Here is a 19334-nt window from a genome sequence, read left to right as displayed (position 1 = left end):
GAGACACGGGAGACAGCGACACGGAGACAGAGACACGGAGACAGAGACACGAAGACAGAGACACGAGAGACAGAGACACTGAGACAGAGACACGTGAGACAGAGACACTGAGACAGAGGCACGGGAGACAGAGACACGGGAGACAAAGACCCCCCCCCCCCGTATAGCCTTAACAGACTGTAGGGGCAAGAGCTATTAGCGAGCACCTATGAAGGCTGGCACGGCACACGAGGGGGTGGGTGGCCAGCACCACGCCCGGCCGCCTTTGTCTCACACTGAGAGAGCGTCAGCGAGTGCCACTGCCAGGAGGGTTTGCTGCTCCACTGGGAAACTTTGGCCGAGTCCATGAATGAGCGCGGTGATGGGCACCGCGCGGACCTCTCGGCTCGTCGCGGGACAGTGGCTGATTATTCGGCATGCAGGACGAGCGTGCATCATCAAGATGTCAACTCACGACCCAGCGAAGGCGGAGATTCTGCAACACGGCAAGGGCGAGGGATGAGGGGTGGGGGGACGTACTGGGGGGGTTGTGTTTCCAGACCCCCACCCCCCACCGCACCTCCCCCCTCGATGGATCAGAATAATATCGCAGTCGCAGACAAGGAATGGAACGCGTTTTGAGAGTGCGAACCCATCGAGGAGATGGACTCGATGAAATAAAAAAAAATGTTTGCGCGGGCGCTGGTCGGGTTACTACATCGCAGGATCGTGACAGGTGGCGGCGGCCCCGGTAGGCAGTCATCCAGCAGTGGATTGACCGTTCGCGCGATTGCGCTGACGATGCTCCAGGTGTTGGGACGCTCGATGTGAAAAAAAAAGTTTTTTTGGAATGAAACTAAAAGGGCAGACAAAATGTTGGTGGCCGGGTGTCGAATGTTCACCTGTTGCCGGATCAGAGGTGTGCTCACTTCAGAATCAGAATATTTATTTATACCGGAGGAGGAATCCGATGAGCTATGAAGCTCTTTTTCACAGACGTCCAGTCGGGGCACGGGGTAAGAACGTAACACAACAACACACGGTGCAACAACGTGATCGTCGTGAATAGTACAAGAAAGGTAAACTAAATTTTGATTTAAAGCTTTCGCGACTGCAGGGATGCATATTCTTGGTTCTTTCGGTAAAGTCACGTAGAAGGGAAACAATAAAATAATAAAAATATAAAACAATAAAAAAAATCTCACGACGTTTCGACTGCAACACAAGCAATCATCATCAGGTGTGATGATCAGGTGTGATGATGATTGCTTGTGTTGCAGTCGAAACGTCGTGAGAATTTTCTTGTTTTATATTTTTATTATTTTATTGTTTCCCTTCTACGTGACTTTACTGAAAGAACCAAGAATATAACGTGATCGTCGTGAATTTTTCAAGAAAGGTAAACTAATCACCGAAACGCACACAAATACAACAACTAAACCATCCCCATCCTATCAGGCAAAGCCCACTGAGGTGCTAACTTATTTTTTCAGAAGCGACCTGACCACAAAAAAGCTCAACAAAGTGGTTTATACTTTGGACATTTATGGCATAAAAATCATCTAAACGAGTGGTTTCTTAACCTGGGGTGCACGCTGCACCCCCTGGGGGTGCGAGATGCCCTTTCTGGGGGTGCGAGACGTGGCCAGATTTTTCTCGAAGATAAATAATCGACAACACAAATTAAGCACGGGCACGTTAAGTACAACGTACTTCGTTTCATGAAACCTGCGTCTGTATTAACATTATAATTTAGTTTTACGATGGAGAACCGAAAGAGGTTGCAAGGCTGCGCTAAAAGGTTTAAGAGACACCGCTCTAAACGATCTCAATGCCGGCTCGTGTTGCACGGCTGCGCATCGGGGCCCTCCCGTTCCGAGCGAGGCGTTGCCGGAGGGCCACCACCCCGCTCACCCTCCCGCCCGTGATCGCCCTGAGCGACGTGCACTGCTCCGGCAAGAGGGCGCTCGTGAGCGCGTAGTCATCGAGAGATTGGGCACCTTGTCAATGCAACGCCACCCGGCCCCTCCCCCTTGTCCTACGTGAGGTAACGTTGTAACAAAGACACCTCTCCCGAGTTCACGACGGCGTATTCAGTATGCGTTGTTGCTGCTGCTGCTGTTGTTATCAATCCACTTGTTTATCCAGGAAAGCCTCGCTGAGTCCTCACGACTCTTTTTGTTCGGACGGGTCCTGCCCAAATTGTTTTGCGGTAACGGGGCGACGATTGCCATGTGGATTCCAAATGAGCACTTTGCGGTGCAATTTTATCAAAGTCTGCAAACTTTCAAGCCGGAACACAAACGAGCCCCACTCCTGCGAATGCCGTCACGACATCTGTGACGTCGGCTGTGCGGAAGATGGCCCGAAGTGGCTGTACGGTGAGCAACACCCGCGGTATTAATCAGGGCGGCCACTCAATGTCGAACCGCGAACCCCCCCCCCCCCCTTGCAACGAAGCGGTTGACGCCCCTCCCCCCAGCTCGGCTGCGTCACGGCTTGGTAGTGGGCGACCTCAGCTCCCACGCCAGGGTCCTGACAAGAGGCGCTGGAGGATCGCGCTGGAGGGGCGTTTGGGCGGTGGTCGGGAGGTAAAGAGAGAGGGGTGGGGGGTGGGGTTCGGGTCTCTCCCCAATTAGTGTCAATTAATCACGAGAGAGGCGGCGATGCAATCCCGAATTACCATTGCCGACCGCAGCTCCATGGCGACACGAGGCATCGTGTTCACGCGCGCCTCGCCGATTGACGGCAATTTGCGGATTCCCATCGCTGGAATGAATGGCGAGCGTTCGACTCGTGTCGCTCCCCCCCCCCCGAACCCATCACATCATTCCTCGCTGACCCGCATTGACGAGCGCGGTGAAGTATGGTCAAATAACCCCACGTTTGATTGGAGGCCTACGTACAGCGGTGGATTGACACAAGGGAGGAGTCCCTGCACGCGCACGAGGCTGTGTGCACGGCGTACTGTGACAGCGTAAAGTTGTAGCCGCGAAATTGCATTCCGCAAAGTAATGCAATTGATTTAATTGAGCGTAAAGAATACACGGGGCAGACGAGACAATCCGCTATGTGAAGCCCGTCCCGCGCGCGGGTTCCGTGGTGCGAGCTGCAGATGTATTTGATCTCAACGTTAACGCGACGTGCCGAATCCGTTGCGCGTATTTTAACTCTCAAGGGCGATGCCACCGTGACCCGAGAACCGAGCAAACGGCTCGGCCGAAGCGACTTCTTTTTACTCAATGTCCAACCCAAGCTGCAGTCGCCGAAATGCCAGCAAAGTACACGCACTTCAGTGAAACCGTGTCACACGTTGCTGCGCGTGAAATTATATTGTCACTCTGGGCGACGATTCAGTCGCTCCAGAAAGATACATTTACGACTGCGGGATGGATTGTGGCTGCCACTCCTTCTTTCGTCTTGACCACGAGTCACCATCTCTACCAAGGAGCGCCGTGCCCTGTCCCAACCCGCTCCTATAACCAACACGACTCTCTGGTACTGCGCTGCCAAGTGTTGCACGATCACAAACAACAACAACAACAACACTCAACACGTTCGTCAATAGCACTGCCTTGAAATATGTAATGGATGATGATTCTCTGCTCTTCCGCCAACTTGCTTGTGTTCTCTATTGTAATAGTCAGCGTGATTTCGCTAACTTGCGTGTGCTTTCTATATAAATAGTGAGCATGATTCTGCAAACTTACTTGTGTTCTATATAGTAATAGTGAGTGTGATTCCGCTAACTTGCGTGCGTTCTCTATAGTAATAGTGAGCGTGATTCCGCTAACTTGCGTGTGTTCTCTATAGTAATAGTGAGCGTGATTCCGCTAACTTGCGTGTGTTTTCTATAGTAACAGTGAGCGTGATTCCGCTAACTTGCGTGTGTTTTCTATAGTAATAGTGAGCGTGATTCCGCTAACTTGCGTGTGTTCTCTATAGTAATAGTGAGCGTGATTCCGCTAACTTGCGTGTGTTCTCTATAGTAATAGTGAGCGTGATTCCGCTAACTTGCGTGTGTTCTCTATAGTAATAGTGAGCGTGATTCCGCTAACTTGCGTGTGTTCTCTATAGTAATAGTGAGCGTGATTCCGCTAACTTGCGTGTGTTCTCTATAGTAATAGTGAGCGTGATTCCGCTAACTTGCGTGTGTTCTCTATAGTAATAGTGAGCGTGATTCCGCTAACTTGCGTGTGTTCTCTATAGTAACAGTGAGCGTGATTCCGCTAACTTGCGTGTGTTCTCTATAGTAATAGTGAGCGTGATTCCGCTAACTTGCGTGTGTTCTCTATAGTAATAGTGAGCGTGATTCCGCTAACTTGCGTGTATTCTCTATAGTAACAGTGAGCGTGATTCCGCTAACTTGCGTGTGTTCTCTATAGTAATAGTGAGCGTGATTCCGCTAACTTGCGTGTGTTCTCTATAGTAATAGTGAGTGTGATTCCGCTAACTTGCGTGTGTTCTCTCTAGTAATAGTGAGCGTGATTCCGCTAACTTGCGTGTGTTCTCTATAGTAATAGTGAGCGTGATTCCGCTAACTTGCGTGTGTTCTCTATAGTAAGAGTGAGCGTGATTCCGCTAACTTGCGTGTGTTCTCTCTAGTAATAGTGAGCGTGATTCCGCTAACTTGCGTGTGTTCTCTATAGTAACAGTGAGCGGGATTCCGCTAACTTGCGTGTGTTCTCTATAGTAACAGTGAGCGTGATTCCGCTAACTTGCGTGTGTTTTCTATAGTAATAGTGAGTGTGATTCCGCTAACTTGCGTGTGTTCTCTATAGTAACAGTGAGCGTGATTCCGTTAACTTGCGTGCGTTCCCTTTTCCACGTCATGTTCCTCTTTCCGTCTCTAACTCTGCGTGGTTCAAGCCGCGTGGGAAGAAAAAAACACGGAACCTTTCGACTTTCGCGCTCTTCCGTATTTTATAAATCCGACAGAATAACTTCACTTCCTTGTAAATATCGTGGACGCTTCATTACAACACCACGAGTTATTTTGAGTATATAAATGTTATTATTACTATTCTTTGGTCTTTCGGTAACAAAGCCTCAACAGCTTTCCCGCTAGGTTTTCTCCTGATGACGATTGCTTGTGTTGCGATCGAAACGTCGTAGGTTTTTTTTGTTATTTTTTGTTATTTTCCTTGAACCTATCTACGTCACTTTACTGAAAGACCCAAAAATATGAATTCCTGCAGTCACAAAAACTTTAAGTCAAAATGTTAGTATTAAATTACAGATTTATCAAATGTCCACACAAGTAGAATGGCAAAGGTGCAGGCCTTTAGTTGGTCGCTGACGCCACTGCTGAAGGAAGGGCCTCGATGACACGATAGTTTGTAGAGGGTATTTGGCCTCCTTTTCCAACTTCAATGGGGTGAGCGTACCCCAAACTTGACCCTACCACACACGACCTGCCAATCGACCGAACCCATGGGCACTGCTGCAGGGTGGACGGAGGCGGTTGGTGGGACGGATTTGAGAGACTTAAGCCCATTGTTTAAACTGCCACGCAGGAAGATACGTTCAAATGAATTAGGTTGCTCGTGTCTTCTTTTTTTTATTTAATCGCACTGTGACTGGTTTAAACGATTCGCCGAGCAAATGCGACGTGCAGTGTGCGCTATTAAGGCGCACATTCGTAGACGCCTACATAAATGTGTACGATTCGTTATATAACGTCGCTCCACCAATAGACATCACGCCACGCTGTTGGTGGCAGCGGGGACAATTTTAATTATAATGAATGCAGTTTGGATGCGGTGTCCCGACGGTAATTAAAACCCCAAGATACAAATCACGATTACGAAACAAGCGGCGCATTGTGGCGCGCGCTGCGTGCGGGGCTCTCAGTCTTGGCATTGAGAGGTCGCATAAAGTCCCCCCCCCCTCTCTCTCTCTTCCCCCGCCGTGCAACGCCACGTACGCGCGATTTCCCAAGGCCCAGGCGGGCAGAGTGGCCCACGTTTCATCGGGCACAGGGACAGAAAGCGCGTTCACCAAACGCGACGCCGACACTGGGAAGGGAAGAAAAAAAGCAAACAACAAAAAAACCGCTGAAACATTTTGACTGATTTGTCAGTGATGCACGAGCACAAACTGTAGAAGGGTCATTGCCCGAATTGTCGTCGTAGTGTACATAGTTAATGTTGCGGAGCAGGTGGCCACGCGACGGGAGGCAGAGCACGGGGCAGCAACACGAATCGTTGCGCTGTACGTCTATGCTCCCCGCGTTCACCAACCCGCACCGACTATCGTGAAGAACCTTGGGTCAACTAAACTCCACGACCCGCACGGCATGGGGAGGCCCTCATCCAGCAGTGGATCGACAGGATGTGGGCAATCACGAGTGTGGCGAGCGTGTACACGAGGAGAGGATGTCATGGAGCGAGTCTGAATCTCGCAACTTGCACCCGTGTCTAGAGGTGTTCCCATCTCTATACGTGTAGCTGTGGGGCCGTCCATAAATGACGTCACGCACCTGGGGGGGGGAGGGGGTCAGACATTTGTGACGATGTGTGACGAGGGGGAGGGGGGGGTTTGAGAAATGTGACGTCACATCAAAATGCGCAACTTTAAATAAATATAGACAACACGTTCTACTTAATTAAATAGACTTTTTAATAAATGTTTTCTCCTACAACATCAGAGTGCAGCGCCAGATTAAATACGCACTACAATGACAATAGTTTAAAGCGTTTTGAAACATGTTTTATTTTGGGGGGGGGAGGGGGACAGAGCTTTGTGACGTCATATTTGAGGGGGGCTCTGACTTTTTGTGACGTCGGGTGACGAAGGGAGGGGGTCAAAAATCGTCCAAAATCGCGTGACGTCATGACCCCTGTACCAGTGGCGGAGGGTGGTTGGCATGGGCCCTGGCGCAAGGATTAAGGTGGGGTTGGGGGAGGGTGGGGGGGGTTTGGGGGGGGGCCCTCCCCACTGTCTCTTCCTACCCCGGCGCCTGGGCCCCTATTGCCCGTTAGCCCCGGTGCAGTTGCACCGCCTGCACGCTCAACAGATAGGCCGCATCTAAGCGAGTCGTCAAAGCGCCATCGCGAACGCGACACGAGAGGCGACGGCACGGGGAGGTCGAGCGGGGACCGACGCGGACTCTGGGTTCCGTCGGCACCTCCGATTGGCACGGTTGGCTACGTGCGGTGCGAAAGAAGTTGGACAAGTAATACACACAGTACGACATTCGCATAAAAAAAAACTCCGCTTCGTTCTCGCCGAGCAGTTCCTCACTTTGCCCCCTTTCTGTGTCTTTGTGCGCGAGAGGACGCAAGGAATTCCTGGAATTTACGCAACGGTCCGGCCCTAGTTATTAAAGAATCCCAGGACCCATGTAAACCCCCCTTCCCCCTCCCACCGTCGCCCAACCCCCCTGAATCCCCGTGTACCCTGCTACCCCCGCAGGGGGGTGAGGAGGGCTGGCCTCGTGGATTCGTGGCCTCTGTTGTTTTGTCTTGATCCCAAGAAAGAGGTCACGGACTCGGTCGCGTGCCTGCCGACGCTGTCGGGGTTTGGAGGGAACAGCTCAGAGCGTCACGCGTGACCGGTGCTGAGGTGGGTGGCCCCGTTCACCGCAGCCGAATGATGCCGCGCATTCGCCTCCGCGACCTCGGCTTCATCGTCAGCCGTGGTCAATCCACTGCTGGATGAGGGCCTCCCAAAGCCGCCGCGACCTCTCGCGTGCTTGTTTTGGTGTTTGGTTTGTTGTTGCTCTTCCCCCACACCTCCGATTAGGACGGTTGGCTACGCGCGGTGCGAAATAAGTTCAGCATGCGTCCTTGCGATGCAACAACTCACCCAGCACCCGCGCACAAAACGGATTTCATCGCTCCATCTCTCCCCGACAGACGCCCTCTCGGATCCACTTCCATTCTTTGGCTACCACTTCCTTCTTACTCTTGACTCTCGACCATCGCCCCAATCTCGTGCTGTGTCCTGGCTGGCAAAGCCCACTTCAATTTCTATCTCACCTCGATACCAGCGCTGGCGGCGCGATGGACTCTCCAACACCGCAGGGCCGTTGCGAGTTGTCCCTTCTCGTGAGTCGTCCCATACAGAGCCCTGTCCACTTACTTTTCATTGTGGTTTGGATGTTTTATTTTATTTTCATTTCTACCCACGTGACTTTACCGAAAGAACCAAAGAGTATGGATTCCTGCGGTCACGAAAGCTTCAAATCAATATTGGATGACATCATTAAGCCGCGTATGTTCTGTAATACGTGGGTTCCAATCTGTATTTCAATGTAATTCCAAGCATTGATCTCGATTGGCTTCACATCCGCCTCTGAATTGCCCTGACAGGTGTGTTTTCCGCGTGGCAGGTTTATCAGATATTGTGCTGCCCCATTCGCGGTTCCTGCTTGGCCCAGCGTGACTCCGGACCATGCCCAACTCTCGGTGCCTGCTTGTGCACAATCTTGATTAGAAGCTTTCGTGACTGCAGGATTTCATACTCTTGGGTTCTTTCGGTAAAGTAACGTAGATAGGAAAATTAATAAATAATAAGGCACGATGTTTAGATCGCAACAACCAGGGATCGTCCTCAGGTGAAAGAGAGAAACATGCCTCTGTCACGAGGCATCAAATAGAGGGGGAGGGGGGGGGGCCGTAAAGGGGCGAGAGGGTGGGGATACAATTCAAAGAGGGGTTGGCTGAGAGAGAGAAAAGACATGTGACAAGGAAGCCCAGATATCAAACTTAACAACATTTAGAAATGTAATGCAACTCAGGGAGTCGGCTAACACAACAGTTAACACTTTACCTGGTTGATCAACGTCCTTCCAAAGATTGCAAAATTTTGCATCCATCTTCGAGATTGAAATGATGTCTGAGTTGTGTGGCTTGGGTGAGAGATAGAGAGAAAAGAAAGGACGTTGATCAACCAGGTAAAGTGTTAACTGTTGCGTTAGCCGACTTTCCGAGTTGCATTACATTTCTAAATGTTGTTAAGTTTGATATCTCAGCTTCCTTGTCACATTTCTTTTCTCTCTCTCAGCCAACCCCTCTTTTAAGTGTATCCCCTCTCCCCCTCTATATAATGCAACTCGTCACAGAGGCATGTTTCTCTCTTTCACCTGAGGACGATCGCTGGTTTGTTGCGATCGAAACGTCGTGATGTATTATTTTTTTATTTTCCTATCTACGTGACTTTACCGAAATAGCCTAAGTGTATGCTTGTGCGCTCTTCAACGTTTGTTCCATTCCAATGGCAGTCTCCGTGTTTCCCATCCATTCCGAGCGCCAACCCCGGGCTGTCGACGAGACCCAAAACATGTCGAAACCTGTTCAGAGTTCAAACTAGATGCGAAGCTGGTCGTGACTGCAGGAATTACTCTTTGGTTCTTTCGGTAAAGTCACGTAGAAATCAATTAATTTAAATAATAATAAAATACGACGTTTCGATTGCAACACAAGCAACCATCATCAGGTACAAATCAATGAGAAAACAAACCTAGTAAACTTGGAAATGTAATGCAATACAACACAGAGAGTCGGGCAACACAAGAGTCAACACCCCACCTGGTTGATTACGTTCTTCCAAAGATTGCTAAATTTGAGAGAGAGACAAAACATAGACACGGAGACAGACACACAGGCAGAGAGAGAGAGACAACACAGAGACACAGAAAGAGAGACACACAGAGACACACAGACAGACACATAGGCAGAGAGAGAGACAATACAGAGACACACAGACAGACACACAAGCAGAGAGAGACTCACACAGAGACAAACAGAGAGAGACAGACAGACAGACACACAAGCAGAGAGAGACAACACAGAGACACACAGAGAGAGACACACAACATAGACACAGACAGACACACAAGCAGAGAGAGACAACACAGAGACACACAGAGAGAGACACACCGAGAGAACCAAAGAGCTGTCAGAGTTTGTTTAACGAATTGCTGTTTGGTGATGTTGGTGGGGAAAGCCCGTGGAATGACTGTGGATTATAACGCAGTTTATTTCTACGTGACTATGAAACGGCGACGATATTGGAATTCCACGCAGGCAATCATGATCGGTGGCGACGGCTTGGGGGAAGTTTTCATCCAGCAGTGGATTGCCCACGGCTGATGGTGGTGACACCTTGGCTACTGCTCGCTCTGCGCTCTTTGCAATTTTGTTAAATGCATTTTAATTCTGGGTTGATTGTTGTGTTGCTAGTTGTCGTTCTTTTGCTCTTTAACAACTGTCTGATCATCCTCGTCATTTCAAAAGTGGACCTGTAGACCTCTGGCTTTCGGGATGTCCGGTAATTGCCTGTCTGCCCTTCTCTCTGCAGGGTTCATTGCTTCTCGCTGGGTGGCTCGGCTGCTGGAGCTGCTTCCATTGCTGCCCATTAGTGGTAGAACACAGGGCTTCGTTTCTCACGAAATATTTTCCAGACATCCCCCCCCCAACTCCTGCCCCCCACCCCCTCCCAAAAAAAAGTTTAGGGTGGATGGCTGATAAATATTTTCTGGAGCTCAGCCCCGGACAGCTCCGGCTGAAATTCAGCATTTGGTTGTACAGACACAGAACTCGTGCATCACGAATGACCTTTCGCCCCAATGTTGAGCGTTCGCAATTTTGACAAGAAGCATACGTGCCGACAGAACAATGCTTTCCTTGAAGACAATGAGAACGATTCACTCTGTAAGAAAAACAGCAACCACAATCAGTGCCGCCGTACGCGAGCCAAAATTGGGAGCGCCACGTCCGCGCGGCGGTGATTTGTGAGGCCACTTTCCCCCAGTCGCTGCCCAGGATCGCATTTCTGTTATTTGTATCCTACCGCTCCAAGCGCCCGCGCGGGATCATCCCTCCAGGGCCCCTCGCTATCGCCACCATCGCCCCAATGATCGAGGAAGGGGGGAAGTGAGGAAGCGGCGAGTTTATCTGGCGAGAGAGCGAGAGTCGGAGCCAGAGCGAGGGTCAGAGCGAGGGTCAGAGCGAGAGTCAGAGCGAGAGCGAGAATCAGAGCGAGAGTCAGAGCGAGAATCAGAGCGAGAGTCAGAGCGAGAGTCAGAGCGAGAATCAGAGCGAGAGTCAGAGCGAGAATCAGAGCGAGAGTCAGAGCGAGAGTCAGAGCGAGAGTCAGAGCGAGAGTCAGAGCGAGAATCAGAGCGAGAGTCAGAGCGAGAGTCAGAGCGAGAATCAGAGCGAGCGCCAGAGCGAGAGCCAGAGCGAGAGTCAGAGCGAGAGTCAGAGCCAGAGCGAGAGCCAGAGCGAGAGTCAGAGCGAGAGTCAGAGCGAGAGTCAGAGCGAGAGTCAGAGCGAGAGCCAGAGCGAGAGTCAGAGCCAGAGCGAGAGTCAGAGCGAGAGTCAGAGCCAGAGCGAGAGCCAGAGCGAGAGTCAGAGCGAGAGTCACAGCGAGAGCCAGAGCGAGAGTCAGAGCGAGAGCCAGAGCGAGAGTCAGAGCCAGAGCGAGAGTCAGAGCGAGAGTCAGAGCCAGAGCGAGAGTCAGAGCGAGAGTCAGAGCGAGAGTCAAAGCGAGAGCCAGAGCGAGAGTCAGAGCGAGAGCCAGAGCGAGAGTCAGAGCCAGAGCCAGAGCGAGAGTCAGAGCGAGAGCCAGAGCCAGAGCGAGAGTCAGAGCGAGAGCCAGAGCGAGAGTCAGAGCGAGAGTCACAGCGAGAGTCAGAGCGAGAGCCAGAGCGAGAGTCAGAGCGAGAGCCAGAGCGAGAGTCAGAGCGAGAGCCAGAGCGAGAGTCAGAGCGAGAGTCACAGCGAGAGTCAGAGCGAGAGCGAGGGTCAGAGCGAGGGTCAGAGCGAGAGCCAGTGCGAGAGTCAGAGCGAGAGCCAGAGCGAGGGGTCCCCGCCGTCGGCCCACGCAGGCAGGATACTCCTCGAGGGAAGAATGCCAATTAGTGACTTCCTTCCAACTTTCAAACATCCCCAGGCCTTCTTCGCCAGGGCTTCCTGCGCCCTCCCACCCCTTCCCTGCTATCCACCTTCCAGCACGTCGCGTTGGGGACGATTGCCTTGCCAGTGTGGTCATTCCCCGGCTATTTTTGGGAGCAGCGGTGGTGGGGGGGGGGGGGCTACACTGAGGAGGACCGACACAAAATAGTTTATTTAGCACGTGACTCGGCACGCGTCGTCGCTGGCGAGGGCTGCACGATCGAGAGGTTCGAAAGCAGCGAGAGTGTGAAAATCGTTCGCGGCGAGGGACACTCGTGAGGCTGAGCTCACGAGCGCGGCGAGTGCAGCCCCACGAGCAACGCAGACGCTGGCTGGAGCAAGCGGCCTCTGCAAAGAGGGATAGAAGTGCGAGACGGTGCCCCAGGACGTTGCTCTTGTGACGTTAGCGCGTCGGTCACTGGGTTGCATACTCAACCTGTACGCGGCTCTGCTCGGGCGATATCACATGCTGGTCCCGTGCTCAGTTGCTTCAATACAGCTCCACGTGGGAAGGGCTTGGAGAACCCGGGGGTAACCCATGCAGAACAGAGGGAGAAATGACGGACAAATTTCACACACAGAGGCGCCCGAGCTTCGGGATCGCATCCAGGCTATTGTTGCTGTGAGGCACCAGTGTGGGCACTGCAAGATCACCCTGCCACCCCCGTGCATCACCTTGAGACGTGGTTGTAATGAAGTCGCCGCGATACCGATCCACGTTGTGTCGTATTCCCGTGGCTATCGTCAGAGGGAGACTGGAAGGGAGGATTGGGAAGGGCAAGGACGTGTTTTCTTGTGGACTTTAGTGGCGTGGGCGAGTTTGTTTTGAAAGTGAGTCCTTCGCAGGAGAATGGGTGAGGGGGGGGGGGGGTGCCCTTGGATCGCCGTGCATGAATCACTCGTGAGCTTGAGTCAGAGGATTCCCTCTGGGAACATTTCTGAGAGTAATTCCTCTCTCTCTCTCCTCTAGCCCACACACTGCCCGCCCACCTACTCACGGCCCCTGTTCGCTCATAGCATGGCCACCGCAGAAACCGCACGGAAAGGAAGCCTACAGAGGCGGCACGCAGCACCATCGCCGCTTCCGTGCGCCACCGTCCACGGAATGCCCAAAATTTAACAACGCAACCCAAGCCACTCTCTCCCCTAGGCCCCACCACCCCCTTCACCATCCTCCGCCCCAGCCCCAGCCAAATCGCGTAACGGGCCTCGGGCCCAGAATTCCCCTTGAACGTGCTTGGTTATTTGGGACAAAATGTGGAATTTCCCTGTGTGCTCTAACTTGACGAAACGCCTTTTCACAGCGTAGGTCTCTGGACAGGGATCGCACCGAAAACACTTACGTGGACTCCGGAACTCGCTGTTCCCAACACGCCACCTCGCGCGCGCAACTCAGTTCCCTTCGCTCCTCGTTGTGCCGTCCTCATTAGCGCCGTTCTCCTGTTTCTCCGGAAACACCTCGCTCGCCATAATTAATCACGCGTGTTCGCCGAACTGCGTCCCGAATGTTGTATTGGTGCCATCCTCTGAGATGACGAATGCGGCTGGGGCTCCGGCAGAGCCGTGCAATTAGTTGCGTTTGAGAATGGCACACAGAAGCAGACATCACGGAACAACTGCCCTCGAACAGAGTACTGTAATGTTCTTCTTACGACAGACAAACTAACGTTGTAATTTAACCAAATTATGTGCAGAACCATATCTGGTTTCACACTGTTTGTTCCAATCCCCTAAAGCAGGGGTCCCCAACCCCCGGGCCAAGGACCGGTACCGGCCCGTGGCCTGTTAGGAACCGGGCCGCACAGCAGCAGGAGGTGAGAGCGGTGAGTCCGCGCGTGGCCCGTCCCCATTATTTTATTATTTACCACTTCTGTCCGCGCCTCTTTCCCGCACTGCACACTTGTCTCAGTCACGTGGTGTTGGTAAGCCCACAAGCTCTAACCCCTAGTAGCCAAAATGAGTAAAAAAAACAAACGTCGCTGGAGAGCTTCTTTTAAAAGGGGGGAAGTCCCAATGATGAATTCCCCCCCCCCCCCCCACCGGTCCGTGAAAAAATTGTCTTCCACGAAACCGGTCCCTGGTGCCAAAAAGGTTGGGGACCGCTGTCCTAAAGGGGACATGTGTAGCGTAAGTTGTGAAAAATCTAAACAATATATGCTCACGAGCACAACTTTCATCTTGCATCAATGAGCAACGTAAATAAAGGCTTTGAATGACACAATTGATGAATCGTTACTTGGTCAATAATTAACAACTATAATGTCTGCACCAACGCATTTTTAGAATGGTAACAACGTCTCCTTATAATAATTATTACTCCGCTCGCTAACCCAAGAACGGCTCGCTGAGTCTCGACACTATTTAGTTTCAGCGCTGGGAAGTTTGGCCAAATACTGGTTACATTGCACGACTTGTTTTCATTTTCTATGGGGGGAGAACATACGAACTCCACACAGGAAGGCTCCTGGGTCAGGTATCGAACCCAGGTGCTTCTTGCTGCGAGACACGAGTGTTACCACTGCGCTGCCATCCAAAGACTCTGTGTCCCTGTGCATACATTTGAAGGGAATATCAAAACTCTTGCAAGCATCCCAGGTGAAGTTTCCCTTCTGTGGTGTGTGTTTGCATAATTACAACGTGTGTGTGTGTGTCGGTCTCTGTGTGTGTAGACAACAGCTGGGCCGATCTCCCACAAATAACCGGGAATCGCTATGACAGCATGAACATGTATTCTCTTAACTGTCTATGCAATATTTAACGTTTAAAGAAATCAATTCACTCTGGGCATTCATGAGTTTTCAGTGAGTGATAGAGGATACATTTCTAATGAAAAATGCTTGAACCTCACACTTTGCCTTCCAGCGTTCAGTAACATGCCTGCTTTGTGTTCAAGTCAAGTCGATTTTGTTTTACCGGGGTGCGAGCTCAAGAGACCAGGATAGAGTCTCATTTGCGAGAGTGACCACGGGGCATCAGTCCGCCAGCAGGGGGCGATTATTATCGCTGTGTGTGATCCCAATTGAGTTATTTGCGGGGTACATTTTGAATTTGACAAAAATTGTGGACTCTGACGGTGACACACAGTGGCTACACTATTGCAACTGACGTCAGGGGATTAGTTAACGTCCATCGTCGAGCAAACGACGCGTGATATGATCACGGTTCTTGCACACCGCAGTATTAACCAGGGCGGCTGCTGGTTTCGAACCATGAACCTCTACAACAAAGCGGTGAACGTGCTCCGCTGAGCCGCGCCACTGCCCAATGCATCATGGAATAATCTGTAAATGGAAGACTAAGCTGACCATTTCCTCACACCCGCCGAATAACATTCTGTACTGTACACACAGAGCAATAGACATTCTTTCCAAATATCCTGTTTACGCTGCTCACACAATAAGGTACGACTTGGGGGGGAGTTGGCAGGCACGCATTCTCGAAGCCTAATCGCAAAATGCAATCTCTGAAAACAAAAACAAAATGGAAAAATGCGTTGTTCTATGCAGGAACATTTAAAAAAAAAGCCACGGCGATTAGCGATTACATTAAAAAAAACTACTACCTCAATGGAAAGAGCAACAAACTTTAATTTTCGTTTGCCCCGGTTTGCAGTTCGCGACTCAAACGCTTGCGTGATGAAGAACGCCAAATCAGTTTGCCGCGTGCAGGACACCTTAATGCGCAGCTCGCACTTAGGTCCCGGGCACAAACCGAACGTTCCATCGGTGAATGCCACCAGGCCGTGACACCTGGTCCAGAAACACCGTGGGTCGTTCGTTTAAATAAATAAAAAAACACGGACCAAGAGCCGAGAGGCGCGCAAAGACACGTGGAGAGACGCATGCTCGGCGATACATAATGAGACATCGAGAGGAGCACCAAGTGGATCAGAGAACACACGCGGGTTCCTGGCATCACCCACCACTGTTAAGGAAGATCGAGGGGGGCTTGGGCTAGATGCGTCGCGGCTAGAAGGGGTTGACGGACGGCGGTCGAGAATAATAACGGAGTGGCAGCCAAGGGATGGAACGCGTCCGAGTGGACGTGCGCAGGGTGCATGGGTGGAGTATTACGTCGCGGGGTCATGCGTGGCGGCGGCTTAGGGAAGGCCTTCGTCCAGCAGTTGATTGACCACGGCTGATAATGATACATCTCAGATATTTATATATTTTTGAACAACAACAACAACAACAAATATTGCATTCCAAAGTCGGCTTCTCCGTGTATCCCTCTGCAGCTTGCGCTGCTGAAATTTCGATTCATTTATCTGTGGCCCTTGCCTAAAGGAGCTGTACGGTACTTTTTAATGTAACAAAGCTGTCATTGTGGTCCCCGTATTGCTGCTAATCTCCGCCTTGTCGCGTGACCTTGCTCACAAGAAAAGTGCTTCTTACACAACCCATCGGCGACTGAGTGCACGATTGCACCGAGACTATCAGCAGCAGCAGTGACAACACGTAGGCTTTCGCGACCAATATCATCCATGATAGGAGGCGGGTTTTACGCAATCTAACCCCCCAATAAACCCTCAATTATAGCAGCAGTGATGTCTCAAGAGAAGCAGAGCCTGCACTGATTCCGACATCGCAGTAACCCTCCGCCCTTCCTTCACGACGCAGGGGTCCAAGTTCATCGCTAAATTGTCGAATGCACAACTCAAGATGACAATGTGCGTCGTTGCTGAGAATATAAATGACAAAATAAAATCAGCGGACCGTACGTCTCCTGCGAATGCCCGTCTCTCCGCTTAAGATGTACATTGAAATTATCATTTATCTTACTCAATATATAATTTGCAGTATATCTAATTTTACATGTACATTTTTACTCAGTGCGTAAATTGTGGAGAGACGGACTTTACGTGAATGAGACACAGTGTGCTTCTTTTTACTATTCTCCACAACGACGCTAACAACTCTCATTGTTTAACACAAAGTTGGCTTTCGCGACCAATGTCATCCATGAAAGAGGTTTATTGGGTTAGATCGCGCAAATATATAAATGTGTCGTTAAAACCGGCCACCACCCGACACAGCCAACTAGTAAGGGTTGTCACGTAAACAGAACGTGGCCAATTCATCACTAGTACAGCACACCGGTGTGTTGGAGAGCCAAGCCACAACATTTACAATCTGAGTACGACGTTTCGCCAAGTAATTACAACTAGCTTCATCAGGCGACAGCCTACTCGATAAACTGACATTGTGTTACTTGACTCTGGAGGGAAACATTGGGGGGAGGGGGGCGCTGTTCAGTCGTCAGCTCCGGCGCCGGTTCCATCTGCTTGCGAGAGAGCACGGCGACGAGACTGCTTCCCATGAGAAGCGCCGAGATTGGCCCCTCTCCCTCCGGCTCGTTTCACGCAACACGCCGCGCGCGCAATAATCCTGCTCAGAGCGAGACTCACGTGCGACGACGCGCAGTCGCCGCCGGATAAAAGTGGAGAAGGGGCGAGTTTAACCCCGGCAGGAAATGTGAGCGCCGTCGTCCTAACGAGTGTCGACTCGGGGCATGGGAGGATGGCGGCGGAGGGGGTGGTGGGTGGGTGGGTGGGGGAGAAGATCGGAGCCCCGGGGCTGATCCCCCTGAGTCTTGCTCCGAGCCGCTCGTTCCCACCACCACCACCACCATCCCCCAAGAGAGCGCCTGGACCTGCCGAGCGCCGTGGGGTGAAGGTGGCGAATGGGACGACGCGACTCAACAAGATTCCTCCACTGCCATTTGTTCCACGTCCATTGAGAGAAGCCGCTTGGCAAAATTCCGCGTTGTGATGCGTGCATCGTCGTCGTCATCATCCTCAGCCATGGTCAATCCACAGCTGGATGAAGGCCTCCCAAAGCTGCTGCCACCTTTCACGATCCTGTGATGTAACAATCCACACAGCACCGGCATACGGACTGATTTAATCGCTCCATCTCCTCGGTGGACTGTTAATAGAGATTGAAGATACACTGTTTGTAATATTATGGTGGGAGGGGGCGTGGTGGAGCGGTGACGCAGCGGTTCGCGCACTTCGCCATGCACCTAGCTAACCCGAGTTCGATTCCCGACCAAGGCTATAATCAGTGCCTCGTGGTATGTGAACTAGTCCTGGGCCTTCCCCTCCCACCTTCGCCAACCTGCGCTGAAAAGTATGGTCCAGTATGGCCACGCAACCCCAATGACTGACACGGCCTGGGGAGGCCTTCATCCAGCAGTGGATTGACGCACGGCAGAATGGAATAAAGGGGGAACGATTGACGATAGCGACTACGGCAAAATCGTAACAACACAGCTGAAAAAAAAAACATTCGCATTGTTGCGCGATGTCGTAAAACAGAGCAATTATTAAATCGGTAACGTCTTTTCTAAAACTCGAAAAAACACAACAACAAACAACGCACTTTGTGTTTGGGCAATCACGTTCTTGCATTTGTCTTCAACTGCGTTCATGACGGCAGCGTCTCAGGAAGCAGGCACGAGGTCACTGACTCGCCGGTGACGTTGGCCACGCGAGCTGCTGCTGCTGCTGCCGTTTCATCGGTCGTGCAGCGCACAGCCACGCAAACCCGCAGGACTGATGCAAATGGTCAAGAATGTGCCTGCAGTGAGTCTAACTTATCCCTCCCCAGCGGCGGGGTCTGGCCTCTGGAGGAGCGCGGCGAGGGGAAGCTGGCTCGTGCTGGCGGATCCCGTGGAGGCTGCGCGCAGCTCGCATCTGCCCAAACGCTCAGACACGATTAAGCGTTTAAGGGGGGTCCACTCGCCACCCACTCTCCAACCCCCCCCCCCCCAACTTACTCCACCATACCCCATTTGCCCCCCACCCCACTCCCACTTTACCCCCACAATTTAACCTCCACCCCCCCCCCCCTCCCAACGTATTTCTCTATTCCGTTCTCGAACATTGTCACATTTCGTGACATGTCTGGCGTGCAGTATGGCCGCCGGGCGCTGCCAATGTGCGCCACTATCGACTCTGGCGAAGGTGGTGGGAGCGCGTGGTTTACCCGGGCTGTGTTCACGCGCGCTCTGCATATTCCTACGCAGTATAGTAGTAGACCGTAAATTATCGTCAGCAGCGGCGGCGGCGGCGGTCATGGTCAATCCACGCCAGGATGAAGGCCTCCCACCAAGTCTCCGCCACCGTTCACAAAGTGGCGATGTACAAACACAACTTAATAATTCGTGATAAAGTGGTGGGACGTGGTGGGAGGGTGAAACGCTCATGGTCCCAGCAGGGCCGGATTAAGATTTTGTAGGCCCCTGGGCTACAGGTACTTTGAGGCCCCCAGTAATATTTTCAAAAGGAAAACAAAGCTAGAGCAAAAATAAAATACATTTTTTTTACCAGACTAATAACAAATACAATTCAGCATTCACAAGTGAAATAACTTTTCACTTCATCTCTGGAGGCCCTCCAGCTGGCAAAGGCCCCTGGACTGCAGCCCCTAAAGCCCCGTGCCTTGATCC

General features: G+C 51.6%; 1 protein-coding gene across 1 annotated transcript; it reads left to right on the top strand.

Annotated features, from left to right (window-relative positions):
- Positions 1-1810: 1810 nt before the first annotated feature.
- LOC142929690 (uncharacterized) lies at positions 1811-15508 on the top strand. Its single transcript, XM_076071395.1, has 2 exons — positions 1811-1948; positions 10891-15508. The coding sequence occupies exons 1-2, from the start codon at positions 1811-1813 to the stop codon at positions 12049-12051; spliced, it is 1299 nt and encodes a 432-aa protein (XP_075927510.1). The 3' UTR covers positions 12052-15508.
- Positions 15509-19334: the final 3826 nt, after the last annotated feature.

Source organism: Petromyzon marinus, chromosome 33 (genome assembly GCF_048934315.1).
Source record: "Petromyzon marinus isolate PM22_M1 ecotype Great Lakes invasive population chromosome 33, UKy_Petmar_22M1.pri1.0, whole genome shotgun sequence".
In the NCBI taxonomy this organism is placed as follows: domain Eukaryota; kingdom Metazoa; phylum Chordata; class Hyperoartia; order Petromyzontiformes; family Petromyzontidae; genus Petromyzon; species Petromyzon marinus.
Note: the sequence above shows the minus strand (reverse complement) of the source record. Positions and strands in the feature narration are given on the sequence as shown.

Bases quoted from the DNA above. Each gene is read 5' to 3' on its own strand.
- LOC142929690 (XM_076071395.1), top strand. From the start codon at position 1,811: ATGCCGGCTCGTGTTGCACGGCTGCGCATCGGGGCCCTCCCGTTCCGA. The intron at 1,949-10,890 runs GTGAGCGCGTAG...ATCTGGCGAGAG, and splicing joins GCTCCGGCAAGAGGGCGCTC to AGCGAGAGTCGGAGCCAGAG.